The following is a 26,352-nucleotide window of genomic DNA, read 5'->3' as shown; positions in this document are numbered from 1 at the left end:
TCTACAATGTATGTTACTAATGCAATTTTAGTGCCTTGCGGTACAGGAACTCCACCTCCACAATGGGAAAAAATAGTGATGGTTTTGTGACCTAGTATATGACCAATTTTAATTGCTCAAATTCTCATAATCCTCATAGCTTAGTAGAAAAGCTTTTAGCATCTTGCCTTTTTGTTTGTGGGAGGCAGATTTTCAAGTGAAAGTGTACTCTCTTCTCTGAAATTCATCGTCTCTTCTCCAGATCCTTTGATGTCATTCTCCTACCCCTTGCATCTCTTATTTGGACAACTCAATAAACTCAAAATTGTTGTTGCAACCTTCCATCTCTGCTACTCTATAAAGCCAGGGAAATACTCATCTCCTACTTAAAAAATTTTCATGTTTCCCTACTGCATATGGAATTTAGGTCAAACAGTTTCTCAATGATATTCACAGCTTTCACAATCTCTCCCTATTTACCTTTCCAGGCTCCTCCCAGTATTCTTCAGCTCAGCTGTGCTCCCACCCCCAGCACCCATCTCTTTGCTCTCACTACATTGAGATAACAAGCTGTTTACTGAATTCATGACACTCTTACCTATAATTATTGATGTAATCTTTACATTTGTCAATATTTCTCATTCTATGAGACTGTTTTCCATATTCTAAATTTAGACTAGTGACTACAGGAGATCTCTTAATATCCCTAAAACTTTATTCCTTTATCAAATCAGATTTCCAGAGAGCTCCATGCCTGGACTAACTTCAAGACAACTCTTGAAGCTGAGCACCTGGGTGGCTCAGTAGTTGAGGGTCTGCCTCCAGATTAGGTCACGGTCTCAGGGTCTTGGTATGGAGTCCCACATCGAGTTCCCCACAGGGAGCCTGCTTCTCCCTCTGCCTGTGTCTCTGCCTCTCTCTGTGTGTCTCTCATGAATAAATAAATAAAATCTTAAAAAAAAAAAGAGAGAGAATTCTTGTACCTGGTAGAAACACCCTCCCAGACTAGTATTTAGAATGTGAGCTCCAGGGACCCTGGCTGGCTAAGCGATTGGGTGCCTGCCTTCAGCTCAGGTCATGATCCTGGGATCCAGGATCGAGTCCCACATCAGGCTCCCTGTGAGGAGCCTGCTTCTCCCTCTGCCTATGTCTCTGCCTCTCTCTCTCTCTCAGTCTGTATCTCTCATGAATAAATAAATATTAAAAAAAAAATAGAATGTGAGCTCTAGGAGGAGACAGCCTCAGCAAGAGCCAATGTGAGAGATGGTCACAAGAAGAACACTCAAACTAACTGAAGGCACCTTTTTAAGTTCCTTCCACTAAACTTACATGGTCATTCTCCTTTGGAGTACAGTGCCTATAAAGCCATGGTTATTGACAGCCTGATGTGCTTTCAATTAATTAATTAAGGATATGTAATCCACAATGTTTCTCTTATTTTGGCTACTCAAAAGCTAAAGGTTTTGTGCTTCCTGGTCTAGCTTTTATGATGTGTCAACCAGCTTTGGGACTTAAACTGTTCAAACCTCAGTTTCTTCATCTATAAAATGAAAGTAACTAAAAACAAATAGACAAGTATATAAATAAATAAATAAAATGAAGGTGATTAATACCTACTTTGCCAAGTGGTGTGTACAAAGTCAAGCATGGTGTCTGGCAGGTTCATTCAACATATATATACTGACTGACTTCTAAGAGACTGCATTCACAAATGGACAAGGCCAGGTCACATATAAAAAACAGAACTCTGACCCACAACCTGTCAGAAAAGGAAAGCATACCTTTTATCTACAATAAACAAGCCAGGAAGCCAGCTTACTACTTCCTACTTGTAGGAAGCCAGACTACTATCCCTTCTAATCCACAAAGCAAAACAATAACATCTATAACAATTGGCCCCAAATGGCTAGGAACTGATTACTGATTGCTTCTCTAATTTTTGTCCCCACTTCCACTTAATATCAACTGGAGAAAACCAAATACATTCTCCTAACCAATCACATAGGATGTTCCACTTCCAATTAGCCCACCCCCAGCTTCCCCATGCCAACATGGGAAGGGATTAGGGATCAGAGCATCCCTAAAACCTTCCCTTTGTCTGCTGTGGAGCTTTCCCACTCCTCTGCCTGCCCCTGAGTCTCTGCCAAAACATAAGTGATATGGTGGCTGATTCCTTGTTATAGCAAGCTCAGAATAAATAGTCTCTGTTGATGTCTACATTGCTATGCAGGAGATACTGTGCTTAGTGCTAGGAATATAATGGTGAACATGGTCCCTGCCCTTCTGGAGTTCACTTTCTAAAAAAATAAAGCCAGAAGGTCAATTGGTCAACAAATTCACAGATGAAGGCAAGCAGAGCACAGTGAATGCCATGAAGGAAGTCAAGAAAGTGACGTAAAGGCTAGTAACTGGGTGTCAGACAGAGGTGGTTTGCCTTGGATAGGCAGAGAAGACTACTCTGTGTAAAAGAAATCTGAGCTGAAACAAAAAGGATGAGAGTGAGCTAGTCACAGAGAGAGGAACATGGAACATTCAAAGCAGAAGGCATAGAGAACAGTCAAGCCCCAAGGTGGAAAGCCACTTGCCAAGTTCTAGGCCATGAGGCTGCAGTGTAGTGGGCAGAGAGAGTGGTATGAAATGAAGCAAATAAGTAATAGTTATGGCTAATAATTATTGCTTTGCTCTAAAAATAATAACTGATAAAAAAATAAAAATAAATAATTGATATCTTGCTTATTATACCTGGGTCTTATATTGTAAGCAGTTTCTAATACTTGTGAAGTAGCCATCATTAAGAAAAAAATGAATAAAGTCATTGATAAGAAGTAATTTGAATAGCTAACATTTATCAAGAGATTACTATAATGCTTTATATGACTTAAACATTTAATTTTCCAAGTAATCCCATGTAGTAAATACTGTTATTACTTCTTTTTTGCAGAGTAGGATGTGAGACACAGAGTTTAATAAACTTGCCAGAGCTGACCCAGAGAGTAAGTTGAAGAGGAGGATTTGAATCAGGCAGTCAGAATCCAAAGCCAGTGCTCTTATGCAACACTGCCTCTTCAGGGGACACAGCTATTATGAATCAGTGAATTGATGGCACACACAGATCCTCCTAAGTTTATAACAGTTATTATGCTTGCCAGTAGCAGGAAATATGTTTGAAATTCATAATCTATAATCTATCATCAGGGATTCACACATCTTCAAATTCTATTTATTATGAAGGATTGGGGCCTAATGGAGCACAAGAAAACTTTCCCTTATAAGAAAAATAAAAAACTCTAATTAACATCTTAATAATCATTCTCAATTTGCAGAATTTATCTATTATTGAATCATTATCCATAATTTACTCTACAGATGTTTATGTGGGTCAAAGAATACCTACTTTGCAAACAGTCACGGATTTGCTCTCCAGGGGAAACTAATAGTATGTGCTATTAGACTCAATGAAGATTTATTTTATTTAAATAATTTTTTTAAATATTTTATTTATTTATTCATGACAGAGAGAGAGAGAGAGAGAGAGAGGCAGAGACACAGGCAAAGGCTCCATGCAGGGAGCCTAATGTGGAACTCGATCCCGGGACTCCAGGATCATGCCCTGAGCTGAAGGCGGTGCTAAACCACTGAGCCACCCAGGGATCCCTTATTTAAATGATTTTGATCAGAGCAAGTAAGCAGGAAAAATAGTCTGAGTGCTGTTAAAAATATCTTTTAATTACTCATTTTCCAGGTGGAGTTGTTTCAGTGTATAACCTCTGATTGCCCGAAGCCTCCCCAAATCAAAGCAGCCGGGGTGCCAGGCTGAGTCTGCAATCCACTCACGTACATTCCCATCGTGGTTTGGGCAGGAGAGAGGCTTGCCCGCAGCCACAGCGGTGACTGTCTCCAGGATGGAGGACTCCTCAACGTTGCTGCCGGGAGTTCTCTGCAGCACGTCCATCAGGTTCGTGATGAAGAAGTTGTTCTGGAGTGCGGCCACCCCCTTCTCGGGCAGGATGGAGGTCTGGCGGCACACTGGGCAGGAGAGGGTTAGACTGTGGGCCGGAATGTAGTTCTGCAGGCACCTGTTGCGGAAGCAGAAGCAGGTGGGCTGTCAACACAGCAGACTCCCAAGCAAGGGCACGACCACCTCTTTCTACAGGTACCACACATGTCCTCTGCACCCACATGGGCTACTTTGTAGAAACTCCCTCTGTCGTCTCCTTTTATAGGAAAATAAGATTTCAGCAACCAAGAGGTAAGGTGTGCTCACACTGGCCCTGTCAACTGTTCAGGCAAATGATTATGCTCAAGGAAAAGAACACCGTCGTTGACTTTGGTAGTGTTCTGTGGAACCTGCCATGCTTGAGCAGCATCGGCCTCTCCAGGGAGCTTGGAAGAAGTGCAGAATCTTAGATCCTACTCTTGGCCTGCTGAATCAGGTCCCCAGGTGACTTAGATGCATATGAAAGATGGTGAAGCATTGGTCTAGAACACCCAGTGTCATGTTCACAGATTTGTGGACTTTTTCAATGGGAAGAAACAGGTCAAAGTTTTCTGTTAGTGCTGAAATGCTTTTTGCATACAATAGCATAAGCAGATCTCAGATATTAGAAGCACATCCCAGTGAAAATGTTGTGTTTGTGGCAGGACTAGAACACCCAGAGTCACATCAACATGATCTCGCTCTCCTCAACAGGCAATTAATTAAATTAGCAAAATGCATTGCTAATAATGACTTACATATATCCTGCTCACTGGATTCAAAGTAGTTGCAATAACCCTACGAAGTAGGTACTTCTAGACACATGAAGGAACACAGGCAGAGAAAAGCGAAGTCGCTTGTTTCCAGAACTTGAGCGGTCAAGGGCAGAACAGAACTTCGAACCCAGCTAACAGGGCATCAGAACCTACACTCTACTTAATTACACTACGTAATGTTTCCCTGTTGCTCCGCCAAGCAGATTTCGAAAACCTCAGATCCAGCCTCACTCCCCACACTATGTACATAAGGAAAATGACATCAAGGAGGTTAATTGACTTTCTTGTGTCACAGAAATAGCTAGCGCTGAATCAATACCGGAAATGAAACAGCTTTTGCTAAGGTCACTGAGGGCATCTAAATCCAGATAATAGACATTTTTCACTCCTATCCTTCTTGGCAGCACTCATCAAACCACTGCATCCGCCCCCCCCGCCCCATCCTTCTTCCCTTGTCTATGACAGCACACTCACTTGGTTCTTTTGTCTGTTCTATCTTTTCTACTGGGCCAGTACAGGGGCTGTTAGCACCTTTCTCTCCCAGGGACATCATACCCACATGCATGGTCATAAGCACAACACTCCTACACTTCTATTTCTTCCACAGATGTTTCCTCTGAGCTTCTGGCCACTACACCAACAGCTCTCTTGGCATCTCCTCTTAGATGTCTCACAGGTCCTAAAACTCAACATGTCCAAAACCAAAGCTATGTTCTTCCCTCAAACTGGGTCCTCTTCCCATCTCAATGAACAGAACCTCCATCCATACATCTAGGCAAAGTAGATACTGGGAGCCATGTCAAAAACAGTAATTTCTTTACTGTCCTTCATTTTCCATATGCAACCCATCACTGAAGGATGGAGATTCCTAAATACCTTCTAACGTTTCCAGTTCTTACCATCTGATTTACACCATCCTTTCTCGGGTTTCTGTAGTAGTTCTATACACTGTCACCCACCCTCAAATCCTCTAACCTTTCTCCATTTTGCAACCAGAGTGACCTTATCAATACTCATTCCATGCATCCCATAGAGACTTGCTGAAATATCTCCACCACTGGCCATTAGATGGAAGGAACAGAAGTGGATGAGGCTAGACCCAACCGAGAGGGCTGCGAGCAGACACAGAACAACCCAAAAGTGTTGCTTCTTACTTGTCAGAACAAGTAAATGGGAGCCAAACGACTGCCTGCCTGAGCAATGAACACGGGGAGATAGGCAGCACTGCAAGATCTGACTGAGTGGCTCTCAGTGTTGTATATAAAGAGGCTGATTACTGTAAATCAGGTAATGATCTTACCATGTGAGCTCAGGGACAGAGGGACACTTAGCTGGTATTCATGTGTTAGCTACACCCATTAGATGAGGTGGAAAAAAAATCACTCTCCATTTAATCTTTTTGGAACACGAATTACGAAGTACTTCCATTAAAGTATATAGTGAATAAAGTAAAAAGTGCTAGTGCCCTATATACCACCCCTAAAACAAAGGAAACTCTGTACACACACACACACACACACACACACACACCAAAATAGCCCCTTAAAAAGCAAACAAATAAAAGACTACAATGACCAGTAACAAATCTACCTTCTCACTCTATCTATCATCACTAAGATGTGGTTATTCTGTTGCAATCGAGATCTTTCAAAGTAAATCAACTTTGACAAATGTATATTAAATTGATGGCACATGTAATTAGCATTGATTTGAAGCCATTGAAAATAATAATTTCCTATTCTATAACAAGAATTAAAGCATTTTAATTATGTATATTTAGTAATAATAGAAAATGTATTTAACAAGATGCTATAAAACACCATCACCATATTTATTTTTAAGGAAAAAATATGACCTTATCAGAGAAATATTTAAATTAGACCACAGATAAACACATTACTAATAAACTTTATATGGTTAATTGCTTGTGTGCTAAGTTAAATAAGGTAAAGATGTATTCTGATAACTGATTAATGGAAAAAACTATTCAAGAAGGATAAAGAAATGTGTTTTCACACATAGTGAATTGTATATTCAGGTAATTTATAATTATTTCACATGTGTATTTTTTTTCTTCATCTGAAACATCCTACATTCAAATGTACCATTAGTACGTGTCTTCTGAAGTATCTTTGAGAGGAAGCTCTTGCTTTTAACTAACTCTTAATATGCAGGTATTTTACCTGATATGTTATATGGGAGGAAATTAAAGATTTTCAATTGGCTCTCACCAAAGATCCTCTACAAGGGAACTGTGGTTGAAAAAATTGTTTGATGAAGAACAAAGGGAAAATTTACAGTTTTTAAATCTTAAAATATTTAATGCTCCAATGTCCCGTGGAAATGAATCAGTAGCTACTGGTTTGCTTTCTCCCACTTATATAATTATTTAAAATAGAGTAGATCACTGGCAACTCATGATTATATTTCTAGATGTCTATCACAAGCACAAAAGATTTACTGTCTCCCATAGGTAACAGAATTCTGGAAAGAACCCCTCGGAAGGCTGTAAGAGAGCAGTCTGTGACCCTCTCTCCTCCGACCACAAAGGAGGCTTACCTCTCGCAGAAAGTGTGCAGACAGGGGAGAACCTTGGGATTCTTGTACCGTTCCAGGCATATACTGCAAATCAGAAACTGCTTGTCAATCTGGCGCACCACAGGACTTGGGATGTTGGTGGCTTCACTGGCCATCCTAGACCACTGACATGGGAGGCCGACTGTCTTGGATCCTGCACGCTGCTGCTGTTAGACAGGAAGAAATACATAGTAACTTCTAAGTGCAAATCAATCCTTGGTCCTTCACTACAGGCCTTGTGTTAGGAATCCAGGTAGAGGGATCCCTGGGTAGCGCAGTGGTTTGGCGCCTGCCTTTGGCCCAGGGCGCGATCCCGGAGACCCAGGATCGAATCCCATGTCGGGCTCCCGGTGCATGGAGCCTGCTTCTCCCTCTGCCTATGTCTCTGCCTCTCTCTCTCTCTGTGTGTGTGTGTGTGTGACTATCATAAATAAATAAAAATTAAAAAAAAAAAAAAAAAAGGAATCCAGGTAGAAAGTTCAGGCTGTGACCTCAACAGGACCATAACCAGCCCTCAATGCTGGCGAGGGAATGTGGTGAGATGGCTGTTTGTTTTGGAAATCAATAAAATGATCACATGTTCACCATACAAACAAAACAAATCAGAAGTGTGTTGTATAAAAAAGCATGTTTGCTGGCTCTCAAAGCAGTGGCAGCTGAGGACATAAATACCGATACAGGGACGCCGGGGTGCCTCAGCAGATGAGCGTCTGCCTTCAGCTCAGGGCCTGATCCCGGGCTCCTGGGATGGAGTCCCACATCGGGCCCCCTGCATGAAGCCTGCTTCTCCCTCTGACTGTGTCTCTGTGTCTCTCATAAATAAATAAAATCTTCAAAAAATAAATTTAAAAAAAATTTTTAATTAAAAATAAAAAAAAATAAATATTGATACAGCTCTGCCTGTTTATTCCTTCATTCATGACTATACTTGACTAGATATCTATACTCTTATTAAAATATAGTTTCTATTAAAGAGAATACTCTAAGATAAAATGTTTTCCCACCTATTGCACTTGAAGGGGAGCAAAATGTCACTCCAAAATATACCACCTTGATTTAAGGATTATTTTGAGCTGAAGGGTATTGAGAGTCAGCAGACATGGTGGAGACAAGGTGGGTGGCCGGAAGGGTTGGGGGGAGGGGCGGGAGGTGCAGGCACTCGGCCCTCTCCTATCTGTCTAAAAGGGCATAGATTTCTCATTTGTAAAGGAAATTTTCATTTGTAAAGGTGTCCCACTCTCCCATACCAACAAGAGGAGACTCTTAACCATCACCAGAGACTGCACAGGAGAAGAATCTGCATAACAAACCTTACTAAACAACTCTTATGTATTATACATTTCCTGGTCACTTTCCCACAATTTACTGCCTCTAAACCTCCTTTTCCTTTGTCTAGCCACTTCTCCACAATTTGTCATCCTTTGTTAAAATAGTATATAAGCTCCCAGGCCTAACTGCCTCTTTGGATTTTCACTTCTTTTCTGTGAAGTCCCATGCATGTAAAATTAAAAAATATTACGTTAATGTCAATAAAATATAGTACATGTTATTTGAGAAAAATAAACTACTGATAAAATGATAAAATCCTTTTCTCCTGATAATCTATCTTTTGTCAGTTTAATTTTTTTTAATTTTTATTTATTTATGATAGTCACAGAGAGAGAGAGAGAGAGAGGTAGAGACATACGCAGAGGGAGAAGCAGGCTCCATGCACCGGGAGCCTGACATGGGATTCGATCCTGGGTCTCCAGGATCGCGCCCTGGGCCAAAGGCAGGTGCCAAACCACTGCGCCACCCAGGGATCCCTCTTTTGTCAGTTTAATTCACAGGCTTCAATGACAGAACTTAAGTGTATAGAGGAAACGTTTTCTCACCCCTACATACCATTAAACTGCAGGGATGGAATAATTAGAATTTCCTATTAAAATATTTGTATATGATTTGGAGCATCTTCTTCAGGACTAAAGGTGTATAGATTCCAGGCTAAAATGTATTTGCCATGGAGCAGGGACACAGGCAGATAATTCCTATTATTCTAAGAAATGTCTGTTGGTATTCATGTGTGGGCATCTGAGGGACCAGGTGAAATTAATTCAGAGAAGGTTTCAAAATGTGGAGGATCATGCCAAAAAAGAGAATCTGAAGAAGTTAACAGAAAAAAGTGGAGGACCTCTAAGGAAGGGGAAAAGTTACAACATAAAACACAGCTTCATTTACCACCTGGAACAACGTCTGGCTTCTATCCTGAAGTGGTAAACCAAGGTTAAACTAAAGTTCACTTCCTAATTTTCTAAATACTTTTTAGGTGTCTATGCCCCTCCCCCCATCCCCAACAGAAACACTCTTTGGCAAGAAAAAAGCGGGGGGGGGGGGGGGGTTGTTAATTTTCAATATGACCCTAGGCAGGCAGTAATATTATTCTCATTCCACAGAGTTTTGAAAACCGAGGCTCAGTTAAGAAGTTGGCCAGAATGCAAAACCCATAGCCTTCTTATACCACCACACCTCCCTTGACCTTGTGTTTTAAGAAGACCGTATGTACTACGCAAGCTTGGTTTATATAGAACATTTTAACTTGGTCTGGGGCCTGGTGTTTTTTTTTTTTTTAATTTTTTTTTTTAATTTATTTATGATAGTCATACACAGAGAGAGAGAGAGAGAGAGAGAGGCAGAGACACAGGCAGAGGGAGAAGCAGGCTCCATGCACCGGGAGCCCGACGTGGGACTCGATCCCGGGTTCCCAGGATCGTGCCCTGGGCCAAAGGCAGGCGCCAAAACCGCTGCGCCACCCAGGGATCCCTGGGGCCTGGTGTTTAAAGCGGGAAATATTACATCATGTTTACATAACCAACAATTCTACAGTTTAATGGAAACTCTTCAGACATGAATGATAGTTCTTTCTTTCCACCAAATCACCAAATTTTTTAAAAGTTATGCCAATTTTTAAGAAAATTCTACTATATAATGTATTTGAGTGTAGATACATGCCACATCCATATTCCAACTGTTTCTAGATAAGCTCATTAAAGAGCATGATTAATAAACAGAACATTGTGAAAGCACCTGCTGTACAAGAGTGTCACGTTCAAACAGAACTCACTGCATTAGTTAAAACAGTTGTGAGTGTGACAATATCTAATTAGCCTGCATCATCTACTAACTCCTTCATACAATGTCTCCCTAAAGAACTAGAATAGAGAATGATATCCATTGATTGGATTAAATGTGGCTCATCTCTCAGGAGCTCAAAATGTTGGCACATCATCTGCTTTTTCTTAAACCACATCCCTGTGACATCAGAATAGGGAAGGAATGGATTTATCGGTCTTTAAGATAAGGAAACAGAAGCTGAGGGTTTAAACGACTTCCCCAAGGTCATCCAGTAAAATCAGTGAATCAGAAAGCTCAGATTTCAAGCCTTCTGCTTTATCTGATACCTAATCTTAAACAAGTTTTAACACTTTCCAGTGTGGTGTGTGTATGTGATAAAAATTATGGAATGCTCATTTCAGTAGCACTAAAATTGGAATGATACAGAAGATTGGCTTGGCTCCTGAGCAAATGACACACAAATCTGTGAAGAGTTCCATATTTTAAAAACATAGGTATATATTGAACTTTTTAATTAATATCAGTTAAAAGTAATTTTAATTTGAATAGCTTTTGAAAAGTTTCATATCACCCTTTGAAATAATCAGTCATGCGGAGTATTAAAAAGAACAGAGATAAAACATCGTATTGCTTTTATTCTTTCTTTAATCTTAAAATTTTAAGGTATGGGCAAGGAATAAACATTTGTCTTAATCAAATGATATACATTGACTATATGAAATTTCCTGAGGTGACATCTCATTTTCCAATGCTGAAATAAAAACATTTCATTCTAATTTTCATTCTAATTTTATGATGATTGTTGTAGCGGGTGAGAGTAAATCTTTGTTAGTACTGTTAATTTATATGGTAAATTAAGTTTACTCATTAACACTAATTTAAAATCATGACAATATTACAGATCTGTCACAAGTGACTTGTTGAAGACATCTGGATTCACAGGACTCTCAGAATCAACACAAAAGGTTTCCAAGCCCCAAAGATCCCCAAACTGAGCCTTTGCCAAGGTAATGATTATTCCCTGAATATAACTGGATCCCCACAATAGAAAGACAATTCGACTGCTCCTAAAGGGATAATGTGCTGAGGAAAATGGAGACAGAGAATGTGCTAATAAGCACCGTGGGAAGCTTTCCATCCATTTGAATATGCCGCAAGGAGTACACATAAAATGTATGACAGCCTTTAATCAAAGTGTTTGGGCACCATCATAGTTTCTGGTCATTTTGATTAGAAAAGCAATAAATACTTATCTAGATTCTTGGCTGTTTCTCCTTTTCCCATCTTGGTTTCTGAAGGGTCAGAGATCCTTCTTACTCACATGACTAGCAGAAATAACCATGGGATCGTAAGAGAGATCAGAATACAGAACTGCTCTTCTCTTGGAGATCAGCAAAATCAATTTTTGGAAAGGAGCACCTGCAAACATGCCAGCAGTGGACTTTGTCTCTGAAGGAACCGGAATCCTTTCAGAGGTAGGAACTAGCATCACACATATTGACGGAAGTCCAAGAGAAAGAAAAAGGACAAAGAAGAAAGGCAAGCAGAGCCATTGTAAACTACATAAATAGCACACATTCGTGTGCCATTGACATTATCCAGCTTTGAGAGCTCTCATGATGTAGGGAGACTGGCTAGGTTCCTTGTCAGTGGAAAACCAACAGCAATACTGCTTACAGAGGGGTTCAGTCTTCCTCTCCAGTTCTCTCCTCTACAGCACCTTCTCAGTTGGACCATTCTGGTTTTTTTTATATATATATTTTATTCATTTATTCATGAGGGACACAGAGAGGCAGAGACACAGGCATAGGGAGAAGCAGGCCTCCCTGCAGGGAGCTCAGTGTGGGACTCGATCCCGGGACCCCAGGATCACACCCTGGGCCTAAAGGCAGACGCTTAACCACTGAGCCACCCAGGAGCCCCAAGGCCTGTTTTTGTTTTATTTATTTATTTATTTATTCATTCATTCATTCATTCATTCATTCATTCATGAGAGACACACAGAGAGAAAGAGAGGCAGAGACATAAGCAGAGGTAGAAGCAGGCTCCTTGCAGGGAGCCTGATGTAGGACTCAATCCCGGGTCTCCAGGATCACACCCTGGACTGAAGGCGGTGCTAAACCGCTGGGCCACTGGGGCTGGCCTTTTTTTTTTTTTTTTTTTTAATATTTTATTTAACTGGGTCCTGTTTAAAACTGAAACTTTGCCCCTCGTTCCCTAGCACTTACTACCTCCCATCAGTGCGCTATGTCTCTCTATAGCACCGATCACTTTCTGATATAGTATGTAATGTGTTTATCTTGCACATGGCCTCCTCCCCACCCCTCTAGGATGTAAGACTCACGAAGGCAGGGACTGCTGTCTGACTGCTCACTGCAGTAGTCCCAGCACCCACCTACAACTGTGCCTGGCACATGACAGACATTCTTTCTTTGAATGAACACGAACAAGTGAAGTATAACACGGCAATGGACTCAGTCCCAGGAGCAGGAAAGACTGGCACTGGCTGACTTACAGAACAAAGAGCATGGTCGTCACCAGTCACGTGAATGTTTTCATTTGACGTCAGACATTACCTGCCTTCCCATGTGATTGTCTAATGTTTAGCAAGATAAGCCATCAGCCAGAGGGTAAATATTCAGTGACATACTTTAACACACTCACAAATGCAGAAAAGAAATGGAGGACCCACTGAGGACACATATGCACAGAAATACAAAGTCTTAGAAGGTTGGCACATGCATTCCTCATCAGGAAGTGTGCCAGCTACACAGCTTTTGAGGGTAACAACAATGCAATAAGCACGTAACAAAATCCTTGGGCACAGAAAAACCCCATCCCAGAATTTCTTCCCTCATGTCATCTTGGGTATTTTTCCTGGCTCATGTTCTCAAATCTCCCAGAACTTGGTGGAAACTATAACCAAGTGGAAAAGAACTTGAGAGGAGGAGAGGAAACAAATGAAAATGAAAATGCCTATGTCCACAATTCTAGGGTTGAGACCACAGTTCCCACCCCAGATTATACCATTTAGATCAGACAACTATCCAAACTTTTTATTGCTGACACCAGAGTGAGGAAGAGCAGGGTGGGAGGAGGGTGGAAGACAAATGACAAGCTGAAAGCACGCCTCTTGCGAAGAAGGGGAGAGAGTTGGTGACAACTTGTTGGCGGGGCTAGGGAACACAGTTGGGAAACAGGTTAAGATTCCTTTACAAAAAAAATTTTAGCCTGTGATTTGTGGGTACGAGGCAGCATATTTGATTATATACCATCCTAAAGGCGCTAGATTCCATTTCTATTTAATTTTATGGCCCTTCGTGGGTTACTGCTTCTCTTTGTTGCCACTGAGCTGGCTTTATTTATTAGCAATGATACATTTTTACTGTTCTTGGGCTAATGACAATGGCACTGTTCTTGGGCTAATGACAATGGTGCAGGCATGCTAACACACCACCTTCCCGAGAAATTAAAAATCTTCTGGTAGGTTTATAGAAACGAAATCTTGAACCATTAGGATTATCTGTAACTTACTTTCTTTTTACCTGCCAGGATAGGGGGTACCCGGAGCTCAAGACATCGGTTAAGACATGATTCACAAAACAAAGTATTTTTAATTTTCAAAATTTATGAGGATATTCTTATTCACCTGCAACTGAACTTGCATTGGTACAGAAGAAGAAAGAAAAGAGGACAATCTTCGGTGAAATTAAAACAAGGTGACCTATTTCTAGTTAAATCAAGTATCTATCCCAAATGGGCCATTTTGTAAATTAGAAGGCCAGATGCAGTATCTTTTCTGACAATATGTGCATGAATGCCTGTGTTTGGGGGTGAGTGGGTGTATATTCAGGAGGCCATCCACTTTAACTTCTGTCTCCAGGCAGGGGTGTGCCTAAGCTTTCCAAAGGTTCTTGTTGCCAGGGTCAGATGTATGACAGCTTCCCTTGGTTGCCGGGTTCTACCATATGGAAGCTGATTTATGCCAAGCCCCCAACTTGTCTTTATGCCTAGGTCCTCTACCTCTTAGTACAGATAACTGTTTGCCATTGCCTTCTTCAGAGACGTCCTCACCTCTTACAACATAATTCAATTCTTAAGATTTGCTTTGGGTTTTCCAAGTTGCAGAAGGCTAGGTCTGTGTGATGGGAGTGTTAAGTGGTCAGGCTAATTGGCATTCCTCTTACAGTGCCCTGGGACAGTCAAGATGGTGGGGTCTCCTCTCTCCACATCCATCACCTTGCCAACTCCTCCCTTGCCTTCCTTTGGGACCACCAGGAGGCTGCATGTTCTGGGATCACAAAAGAGGCAGAGCAAAGCCAAGGTCCTAAGCTCTGGGCGTTGGGCGAGGTTAGCAAGAAGGGAGATGAGAAATTCATTCTCCATCAGAACCTCACAAGGCATAGGCCCACGCAGCAGCAAATCCTCCTTTGCCCCTGGTAGATAAGAAGTACATTATTAAATTCTGTTGCTGATTAGAATAAATGTTTACCTTAAAACGTTTTCCAGAAGAAGAATAAAAATCATTTAATGGGGAAATGGAGGTGATTGAGAACACGAAGCAGACGAGATTAAAATAGAAGAGGGTAGAAAGACCAGCATGCAGACAGCAGTAATGAAGATTCCTTCCATGGTGCTGTTTGAATAATTACATTGGGCTCATTTTTTCTTCAGTATCTGGTTTAATCTAAACCTCCAAATTCTAGGAGGAAAGCTGATCTGTTACTTTCAGATAACCTGCACATAATAATATTCAGAGAACTCTAATAGCCAACCCCATTATAGAACAAATTCTATTCTGACACTAAAACCCTTACATAAGTAATATAAAGGGCACAGATGGCATCAGACATTTGAAGAAAAAAAAAAGTACAGGTGTGTGCAAATTAGAATTATGCCATAATTAGAAGTAATTCAGTCACATTAAAAAAAAACTATGAGAATAAATAATTTGGTAGCAAATTTTTTAAAGTTTGAAAGTATTTCTCTTCCATACATTTCAATAATACATACAAATATTTCATTAAAGGCTTAGTTTTAAAGAGAAGTAATGAAAAGAATGACAAGGAAGTCTTAAAAATTAAATCCAGGTTAAATGTTTTTAATTGCTACATACTTATAATTTCTTTGACTTAAAGATAGATAAAGCCATATGTTTGGAGAAATTAATGTCTCCAAGTATCTAAATGAAGGGCATTTTCAATTCTTAGTAAAACAAAGAATGAGTATTTTTACTTATTTCACAAGCAAGAAAATCCACTAAGCTTTTATCATGTAAGTGTAAAAAAAAGTCATCTCAGGATTATAATATTAACTATGGTGAAAAATATGTATAGATTTTACTCTCATTTTTAAAATATATGGACTATATATCCTGAAAAAAAAGGAATATATATCCTGCATTCATATTTCTTGAAACAGGCACATTCTATCAGAGAACATTTGTACATTCAGTCCTATTTTAACCTTTCCAATGCAAATCACTTGGGTCTTTCTAGGAGAAAACTGGAAAGAAATACGTAGAGGTTTAGGAAAGGCCACTACTCACATCTCTGTAACAAAAAGCTGCTTTCTCATACCACAGCACACATGAAACTTCTCATTGTGTGCTTGCTCGGGAGGGGCGTGCATTATTTAACATTACAGCGGGTTAGGAATGGTGCTGCTAAAGCATCTGCCTAAAAAAATAATGAAAGGCACCAGAAAATAGGTTCACATTAGGCAGAACTGAATCCCAATACTTAAGAAATCATTTTGAGGATCTGGACAAACAATGTCTCTCCTTACATATTCTAATCTAAAAAAAAAATGAACAAAAACCTCTAACAATTTTATTCATGAGGGAGAAAATCACAGTAATACGATCTAAGCCAAAGAAACAAACTAATCATTTTTAAAATGCTTCATTCTGAATCCAGGTCTGCTCCTTAAAGCAATGACACCGAATCTATCTTAAGACAGACATATTTTGCCTTTTGGTTCAGAAATCCACTTATTAACATTCAGTATTTAGCTTCAAATAAATAGCTTTCCTACTTGCTTTCCTATCCTCCCAAAATAAGGAATAATGACAGGGTGGGGCAGGCTAGTAGAGAAAGCTGTCAGAAAAATCATATCCACTGTTTCAGGAAGCAAACCCAAGGTCCAACCCAAGGATTTTTTTTTTTTTTCCATGTAAAGCTACCATTGAACTCCACCCAGATTTGAGTCTACTTCAAAAGCAGGGGAAAATGTCAAAAAAAAAATAAAATAAAAACAAATCATCGTCTGCATATTTGCTGATCATCAATGGCATTCAGGATTCAGAGGTTGGAGTCATGCATTATGAATGAATGGGTTTCCAATGGTAACTGGGAACCGTGGCACTCAACCCCAGGGTTCTCCGACAGAGGATCGGGTGGGGGAAGGGTCGAATCGCACATTCTCCTCCGCCCTGGGGGATGGAGGAAGGAATCGGGCGACTCAAATATTTCATCCCCTTCCTCGCACCCACCGGAAAAATGCTGGGTGGGTGGGTGGGTTGGAGTGGGGGGCCGGGGGGGAGGGAATCTTCTATTTAAAATAAGCCGAATACACATTAAAATGGAAGACTGGTAAAAACAAAAATGTAGTCAGATAACATTAGGAACTTGAGAAGAAAATCTTGCATGACTTTCTCCCTATTCTGAATTTGGTGCCTTTGTTTAAGCAAAGAGTGGGTCTCCCTCTGCTAGTTAACAGAGCATGCATGCAGCATCACCAAGAGAGGAGGGTGGAAAAAGAGAGAGAAAAAGCCAGAATAGAGAGAGCAAGAGACATCAGTTATCCACCTGGCGTAACGCTGGGCAATTCGGAACCTTTCGGACCTACCCATTTCTGCGGACAGACTAATCAACGAGGCAAAGACTCAAATCCTCCCAAGCCTGTCGCTGCAGCTCCGCGGCAATCCAAAAGAACAATGCACATTCCGCTAACCTCCCAAGTTTGGAAGCACCACCATGCAAAGAGACTGGTTAAAATCCCCTACCATGCAGTGCAGCCATCATCAGAAGCCCCGCATATCTTCTGCTCCGTGTGGTGATGCGCCAGCTCAGGAACAGGGCCGAGGAGCAGACCAACGGACGGAAAGAGAGGAGGCCCCGCAAAGTCGGCAGGAATGTTTCTGGGTCATTAACAAGTGGGAGACCCCTTTCGGCATCCAGACCAATCAATCTTTATCTTACAGGACATCTTTTTCGCACTCAGCGTCTGTTGAAAAGACTGCAGCAAACCCAGCAAGGGATTGTGGGATGGGGATGCAGCAGCGAGCTGCAAGGAGATTCGCGGGCGGCCCTCGCGCTCTGAGTCAGCAGTCAGCTGCGCGGCCCGACACCTGGGCCCGCCCGGCGGCCTGGGGCGGGGGGGGGGGGGGGGGGGGGGGTCCGGCCGCGCCCGCCCGCAAGTCAGAGAGGCTGTGCTGGCAGCCCAGGGGCCCGCGGCAGGGGGGGGGGGGGGCGGATTCCAGAAGGGAACCGAGGCACCCGAAACCCCAGCTCAAAATCACAGGTGTGTCCAGAGTGCGTGTGCGAGGCACGCGGACTTCCCTAAGTTAGGGAAGCCCCAGCACCTGTTTCCATGATGCAAGCGACATTCCTCTGCCTTTCGTGGTTCTGATCATTCGGACAAAAATCCCATGGTACATTTATTTGCTTCAGGGGGTGAACAGAACCTGTTGTTTTTCTGACCTTGGGAACTTGCGCAGTTAAGGGCTGAGGAACTTGACACACCTTACATAGGTACATAGCTTGATTCCCTATTAGGTGGCTCAACTTATTTTTAAAAGGCTTTAATAACATAAAAATGATCAAATAGCCACATAAAAACAATCAGATCCCCATCTTACAAATAATACCTTAGAATTTAAAAAACTTAGGGGGATCCCTGGGTGGTTTAGTGGTTAAGCTCCTGCCTTCAGCCCAGGGCATGATCCTGGAGTCCTGGGACCAAGTCCCACATCGGGCTCCCTGCTTGGAGCCTGCTTCTCCCTCTGCCATGTGTCTCTCATGAATAAATAAATAAAATCTTAAAAAAAAAAATTTAAAAAAACTTAGATATGGGAATGGAATTTACAATCTTTCCCTTTTCTACAGCACTAGGGGCAGAGAACCATACTGCATTTTTAAAAAGATTTTATTTAATTAATTTATTTATAGATTTTATTTATTTATTCATGAGAGACATGGTGGGGGGGGGCAGAGACACAGGCAGAGGGAGAAGCAGGCTCCATGCAGGGAGCCTGATGTGGGACCTGGGCCTGGGTCTCCAGGATCCCACCCTGGGCCAAAGGCAGCACTAAACCTCTAAGCCACCAGGGCTGCCTAAGATTTTATTTATTTATGAGAGATAGAGACACAGAGAGAGAGAGACAGAGAGAGAGGCAGACTACAGGCAGAGGTCTCCAGGGATCAGGCCCTGAACCTAAGACAGACACTCAACCGCTACGCCACCCAGGAGTCCCTCCATACTGCATTCTATATTTTGGTTAGTTATTAGTTTTAAAGTGGACACTAAACATTTTATTTAATAATAAAATTGTTAATTCTCATATTGATTACATTAATATTCATCACATTCTTTGCATGCAGTCAGGCATTGCATTGAGCCCTGTAACGGGGCACTCAGCTCTATGGACCAGTTAGGATTACCTTTGGGGGAGTGGGTCATAGAGCGCCCAGTGAAACTGACAGAGGCAGGACACGCCAATGTTGCCATGTTATTTTAGGTGGTATCTCAAAAGCCCAGGTTAAGACCCTGCTTTTAGAAGTTTAGTTTTGTGGGCTGCCTGGGTGGCTCAGTTTTGAGTCTGACTCCTGATTTCAGCTCAGGTCATGATCTCAGGGTAGTGGGATGGGGCCCCACGTTGGTGCTCCCTGCTCAGCGGTGAGTCTGCTTGAGATCCTGTCCCTCTGCCCCTCCTTTGCTCATGTACTCCCTCTCTCTCTCTTTAAAATTAATAAATAAATCTTTAAAAAAAGTTTTGTGTTTTTTTTTTAACAACTTTACTTAGATATAATTCACATAACATACAATTCACTCATTTAAACTGTATAAGTCAATGGCGTTTAGTATATTCACGGATGCGGGCAAACATCATCACAGCCAATTTTAGAACATTTTCATCATCTCAGAAAGGAACTCTTGTGCCTTTTTTTTTTAAGATTTTATTTATTTATTCATAAGAGACACAGAGAGGGAGAGAGACTGAGGGAGAAACAGGCTCCATGCAGGGAGTGCGATGTGGGACTCGATCCAGGGACCCCAGGATCATGCCCTCGGTGGAAGGCAGGTGCTAAACGGCTGAGCCACCCAGGGATTCCTGACCCACTGCCCAGAGTCTTAAGCAACCACTAATCTACCCTCTGTTTCTATGGTTCCCTCTATAGATCCCAGACATGAATAGACTCATATAATATGTGGTCTTAGGTATCTGGCTTTTTTCACCTAGCATGTTTTCAATGTTCATCCATATGGTAGCATGTATCAGTATTCTGTTCCTTTTTCAACCTTTTTATGGTAGATTGTATGGAGATAGTGCATTTTGATTATCCATCTACCAGCTGATTGTCACTTGGGTTGTTTCCACTTTTTGGCTATTATGGATAATGCTGCTAAAAACATCTCTGTACAGGTGTTGGGTGGACATATGTTCTGTTTTAAAAGTTTACAATTTAGGGGCAGCCCGGGTGGCTCAGCGGTTTAGCACCGCCTTCAGCCCAGGGCGTGATCCTGGGGCCCCAGGATCGAGTCCCATGTCAGGCTCCCTGCATGAAGCCTGCTTCTCCCTCTGCCTGTGTCTCTGCCTCTCTCTCTCTGTCTCTAATAAATAAATAAATTCTTTAAAAAAAAAAGTTAACAATTTAATTAGAACTGACTCCTAAAACGACAAGCAGGCTACCCTCACTCCATTTTACCATGTCCTTTTCCCAAGAGTCCATCACAAAGGAGCCTGACCTGTATGTCTGGTGGGAATCCCTCTTCTCACTCATGCTGTTGCTGGCGCTTTCTGAGGCCAAATTCACTGAATGCTGACCTCTCCCCCAGCACATCTCCTGGCCTCTCTCCTCTTCCTCCACTCAACCCAAACTGGGGCATACAACTGGAGAAGGCCTGTGTTCTCAGAAGATGGTAGAAAAGAAGGAGATCCTTGATCTTATTGCTGGGCTCGTACTCACAGAAGGTTCGTTTATTCAATCATTCATTCCAATGAATATTTATTGCATGTCCAGTGGGTCAGGCACTGAGTAGGCATTGAGGATCTCAGCCCTCAGGAAGGTTAAGATCAGACAGTTGCTACACCGAGTGGTAAGTACTTTGACAGGAAGAAGAAGAAGTGGAGTCTCTGGGAGCTCACGGGAAGGACACAGTGGGGCAGGGAAGCGTGGGGTACATTACAGGCATAGAGCACAGCACATGCATAGGCTTGGAGGCAAGAGATGGCTCACAGGAATTGAGAGCATAGTTCAGTGTGGCTAGAGCCTTGGGTGAAGACAGAATAAATGGGGGTCATAGGATAGAATAAATGGGGGTCATATGTATTTCTGATCTTTCACCCAGAATTGGGAATATCTCTTTCTTGGAAACAGCGTTACATAGGACAGTTGGGTTCCAAACGCCTTCATCACTATGGCTTAAATACTGTATGGGTAAATGGGTTTGGAGGGCTCAGTCTGCAATCTAACAAACATAACATTGCTTATTATAGGAAAATGCAGCCTCATTTTTAGTGCATGTGTTGGCAAATAAATACAACTATTTATAAGCTGGGCCTTGGGTTTCCATGGGATGTGTTAGGAGGCCACAGCATCTTCTCCTTGGCACTCCCTGGCTACAGGTGGATGGTGGTGGTAGTGGCTGTTGGTATACCATGGCACAGGTTCCTTCCGAGTTGGAGTTTGCTTGTACTGAGGCCTCACACAGTCAGACTGTAAGGCTGTGAGAGCAGAGAAGCACCCCAAGTTCTTGGGATGGAGTCTGCTGCACAGGAAAGAGGCTGCTGTCACTGACTTCCTAGAGCTGTCTTGCCCCTCCCCACCATTTCCCTCCAGTTGAACATACATTAGTGAGTTACCTGTCATCAGTCACTTTGACCATGATGTACTCAGGAAGTATACAGATAGTCAATATGAAATGAACAGAACATGTGCTAACTTATTTGGATTTGATACAATCCTCCGAGACAGAGATCCAAAATGTACTGACCATGTATTATGTGCCAGGCTCAATCCAAAGCCCTTTAGATACAGCCTACCTATCCCTGATCAAGGAAATTTTTTTCTAGAAAGTAAACTCCTTAGGATGACATACAAGGTCATTTATGATCTGGCCTCTGCCTTCCTCATTTTTCTCCACCTCTGTCCTCCCCAGTCATATTCTAGTTCCAAGACATGCCACCATGCATTTTTTAGCAGTGGCTGTCAACCAGGAAATGATACCGTCCCCAACCTCTCCATGAAGTGGTGGGGTACGCATTTGGAAATGTGAAGGTGCATTTTTGGCTGTTATGTTGATTGTGTGCTGGGGGAGTGGGCAGGTACTACCGACATTTGGGGACCGGGATGCCAAACACCTTCCAATACATGGGAGAGTCTCATATGAGTACATTTGTCCCCTCAAATTACTAATAGCACTCCCTTTAAGAAACAGGAATCTCTAAGCTCACATTCCATTTGTTCTCCCAGGAATGGAGAACATTCCTGAACATTCTTATCCTTTCCTGACTCCTTCCCCTGTTTAACTTCACTGAATTCTTCAGAACTCAGCAAAGACACCATTCACTTAAAAAAAAAAATTTCTCGGGGCAGCCCTGGTGGCACAGCGGTTTAGCGCCGCCTGCAGCCCAGGGCGTGATCCTGGAGACCCCGGATCCAGTCCCGCGTCGGGCTTCCTGCATGGAGCCCTGCCTTCCTGCCTGTGTCTCTGCCTCTCTCTCTCTCTCTGAATGAATAAATAAATCTTAAAAAAAAAAAAAAAAAAAAAAAAAAAAAGTTAAAAAAAAAAATTCTGACTCCTTCTCCAATCCCAACCCCTCCCATCCCCAGTCTAGATTGAGTGTCAGTCCTATGTGCTCCACAGCATTCTTTGCTGAAAATTATTGATGGCTCCAAATTTTTACCTCTAACTCCCCAGCTCCTAGTGCAGTGCCCATCACATAGTAGGTGCCCAATAAGCAGATACAGAATGACAAAAGTCCTTCTAGAAGTGAATGAGTGACATAACATGATATAAGGTAAATGTTCACCTCAGAATTGGAAAATAGTTGGAGCATTAGGGAGAGGGAATTCTTCATATCTGATTGGTGTTTTTAATAAATTTTTTAAAGATTATTTATTTTAGAGAGAGACAGCGTGAGCAGGGGAAGGGCAGAGGCAGAGGGAGAGGAAGAAAGAATTCCCAAGCAGACTCCCCAGTAGGTGTAGTGGAGCCTGATGTGGGGCCTGATCCCAGGACCCTGAGACCATGACTTGAGTTGAAATCAAGAGTCAGGTGCTCAACTGACTGAGCCACCAGGCACCCTGATTGGTGGTTTATAATTTAGAAAACACCTTTATAATACACTTTCTGTTTGATCTGCAATGTTGATCTGGAAACACAGGAGGCATTATTATTATCATAGTGGAAACTGAGATTCAGAAAGGATACATGGAGCACCTGGTGGCTTAGTCGGTTAAGTGAGCCACTCCTGATTTGGCTCGGGTCATGATTTCAGGGTCATGAGATGGGGCTCTATGCTGGGTGTGGAGCCTGCTGAAGATTCTCTCCCTCTGCCCCTCCCACCCCACACACAGCACTCTCTCCCTTCCTCTCTCAGAAAAAAGAAAGAGAAAGAAAGAAAGAAAGAAAGAAAGAAAGAAAGAAAGAGAGAGAAAGAAAGAAAAGGAAGGAAGAAAAAGAAGGAAAAGGAAAGGAAAAGAAAAGAAAAGAAAGGTTATGTGGCCAGTAGAGTGGCAATTGTGTAGTAAAGGTGAACTGGAGCTCCTAGGGTCAAGCTCCCTCCAAAGACTTTAGCAGAAGATCCTTGTCTCTTCCAGTTTCCAGTAGTCTCAGGCTACCTCGGCTTGTAGGGGCATCACTCCAGTCTCTAACCATTCTTACAGGTTTGTCTTCTCCATGTTTGTCTCTGTGTCTTCACATGGCACTTCCCTCCCTGTCTTCCTTTTTCCTCTTAAAGGATCCTTGTCTTATCGGATTAGGGCCCTCTCACATGCAGTATGACCTCATCATAACTTGATTACATCTGCAAAGACCCTATTTCCAAGTAAGGTCACATTCACAGGTACAGTGTTTGGGACTTCAGCCTCTCTTTCTGAGGTACATCATTCAACCCACAACACCTACCATGGGTAAAAGGTTAACCTGAGGCCTGGCCTGATGCAGACCTGCCTGAGAATGACCTGGTTTGCCCACAACAGTGTTCCCTTGAAGACAGTAGGGTTAAGATAAACAGGGAATGTGATGTGTGCTTCATTTGTGGTGTGCACCAGTTAGACCGTGAGGTGCTACATAAGCAGGATGACATGAAAGATTGGAGGGGGAAAGGGGTATGACCCGCACACACCTTGGCTCTCATCCCTGGTACATACACCGTAAGTTGGTAATGGGGAAAATGAAGTTTCTAGGTCTCCAATGGCATAAAGATGCCATATCTCTTGGCCTGTATTCTATGCCAATGTTTCCTAACCACAAAATTAGATTAAAACTGTGCCTTTTGGGCAGCCCTGGTGGCTTAGCGGTTTAGCGCCACCTTCCACCCAGGGTGTGATCCTGGAGACCCTAGATCAAGTCCCACGTCAGGCTCCCTGCATGGAGCCTGCTTCTCCCTCTGCCTGACTGACTCTCTCTCTCTCTCTCTCCCTCTCTCTAATAAATAAATAAATAATCTTTTAAAAAATAAAATAAAATAAAACTGTGCCCTTTGCGTCTGATTGGCAGCTGGAACCCACACCTGCAGCTGGAACCCACACCCACAGCTGTGCTGCTAGTCTACCCAGTCTGAGCTCCTTCCCAGTGATCTTCCCAAGCCCCTTCTCAGCCTGAACATGTCCTTTACAGAGAAGCCTGAAGCAAATCACAAGGGTCTGCCATCCATCGAACTATCAAACTTCCCAGCGCCACCCCTACCCCTTCTTATTCTTTGTCTTGCTCTGACAATAGCAAACATAAAAAGCAAAAGCCCCGAAACAAAAACCACTCTTGTGCCATCGTCTGGCCTGGATAATTCAGAGCTGACTCTGTCCTGAGTTTGCCAGGAAGAGAACCTCCCCGTCTTCCCTGGGTCCCTAATTACATTAATGTCCACACTGACGTTCTTCCCTTCTGCGGGGGTTCACGATCACACTTTTCATCCGGACAGCTGAATGATAGGCGGTGCCAAGGTCCTGCGTGCTTCGTGGCTTACCGTGTTTAATTAATCAGTGCGGGGGGGTGGTGGGGGGGCGGGGGGCTGGCACTAGCAGGCTGGGATGGAGCTGGAGTCGGTGCCGGGCGGGCTGAGGCCGGGCTCGCACCAGAGCCTGGGGGGCAGGGCCCCGAGGGGCGCCCGCCGAGGCCGACGCGGGTGCACAGCGACTCAGCCTTGCTGGGCGCCGCCTCCCCTCTGCCCATTGCCTCCTCTCTACCCCGTACAGCGGGTTGTGCGCACACCAGCAGGTAGTGCACAGGGACCCCGAGAAATGTTCCTCTCTGCCGACCAGATGACGCCGCGGCTTGGACTCTACTCCTAGGTGAGGCGGCCCGGGCTTCCCAGGCCCCACGGCGCGGGGAGAGCCTTCTCCGGGCGGGTCGCCGCCGCCGGCGGTTTCTACGGCAACAGGCCCCGCCCCCGGGCGCCGAGCCCCGCCCCCGGGCGCCGAGCCCCGCCCCCGCGGCCCAGCCGCCGCGGGCCTTCCCCACCCGGTGTCCACGCCTCCAGGATAGAATCCTGGATCTTTAACCCCCTTCTCTATACGCTTCCTTTTTCTGACCTCATTTCTCACCGGGCGACAGGACAGCTCGGTAAAGTAACTGATGCAAGTGCTGGCGATGGGAGAGCCCAGGGGGCGAGCGGGGCGAGCTTGCGGTGGCAGCGATAACGGCTGCGAGCCGTGGGGACCGGGGACCGGGGACCGCCCTGGCTGCACCCCCCAACAGTGTGGGGGCCCCGCCTGTGGCCCTTTCTCATTTCCCGGGACTGCGGCTCTCCCGCCCTCCGGCCTCCAGCGCCCACGTGACCCGGGAGCGCGATCCTGAGGAGGGGCCTCCCCAACACGCCTGCAAGCCCGCGTTCACAGGCCTAGAGCTCGGTGCTCCAGCCCGGGCGGTGATGCTAACGTAGGAGTCTGGGCGCTTGGGCGGACAGAGGTAGGACGAGCACGGAACTTGGCGTCACCGCTGAAGGCCTCCCCCATACATGTAATCCGGCCAGAGTATTTTCCTTTTTTTTTTTTTTTTTTTTTAAGATTTTATTTATTTATCCACGAGAGACACACACAGAGAGGCAGAGACACAGGCAGAGGGAGAAGCAGGCTCCCTGCGGGGAGCCCGATGTGGATGGGACTCGATCCCGGGGCCCCAGGATCACGCCCTGGGCCGAAGGCAGGCGCTCAACCGGGAGCCACCCAGGCTCCCTGGAAGTATTTTCCTAAGCAGGATATGTGGCACGGTCGCACCCTGGGCACACCTCCCAGTATTAGAATCTAACCACCATGATGCGATAACTAAGGAAGAGGCTCTGGAGACTCTGTATTCAGGTTGCTCATTGCCCCTGTAAGCCCATTTGTAAAATATTGTAAGGCTGTCCTGATGGTTAAATGGTATAGTATCCACGTGTCTTAGCACGGTGCTTAACACAGTCTCAGTACTAAAATCTGAAGCTGTGTGGTGCATGGTAGAGTTTGGGCCCGAGCGTCAGGGTGGATTTGAATCCTGGCTCTGCCACTT

The 26,352-nt window shown here is 43.6% G+C and overlaps 1 protein-coding gene and 1 pseudogene across 9 annotated transcripts in view; one reads left to right on the top strand and one right to left on the bottom strand.

Moving 5' to 3' along the window:
• Window positions 1-26,352, bottom strand: part of TRIM2 (tripartite motif containing 2) — a 169,445-nt gene that overhangs the window by 48,310 nt on the left and 94,783 nt on the right. For 3 of the 9 annotated variants that reach the window (XM_038559052.1, XM_038559053.1, XM_038559057.1), the window contains exons 2-3: window positions 7,291-7,475; window positions 3,818-4,055 (exon numbers count right to left, since the gene is read on the bottom strand). In XM_038559052.1, the coding sequence (XP_038414980.1) occupies window positions 3,818-4,055; window positions 7,291-7,424 (372 nt within the window). In that variant the 5' untranslated portion in view covers window positions 7,425-7,475. Of the gene's footprint in view, window positions 1-1,596; window positions 1,739-3,817; window positions 4,056-7,290; window positions 7,476-17,425; window positions 17,711-26,352 lie in introns of those variants that run through there. The other 6 variants (XM_038559054.1, XM_038559058.1, XR_005370908.1 and 3 more) reach the window with 5 other exon arrangements.
• Window positions 10,804-10,904, top strand: LOC119869482 (annotated as a pseudogene).

This window comes from Canis lupus, chromosome 15 (assembly GCF_011100685.1).
Source record: "Canis lupus familiaris isolate Mischka breed German Shepherd chromosome 15, alternate assembly UU_Cfam_GSD_1.0, whole genome shotgun sequence".
In the NCBI taxonomy this organism is placed as follows: Eukaryota; Metazoa; Chordata; class Mammalia; order Carnivora; family Canidae; genus Canis; species Canis lupus.
The sequence above is the reverse complement of the archived record's forward strand: the minus strand, read 5'-3'. Positions and strand labels throughout refer to the sequence as shown.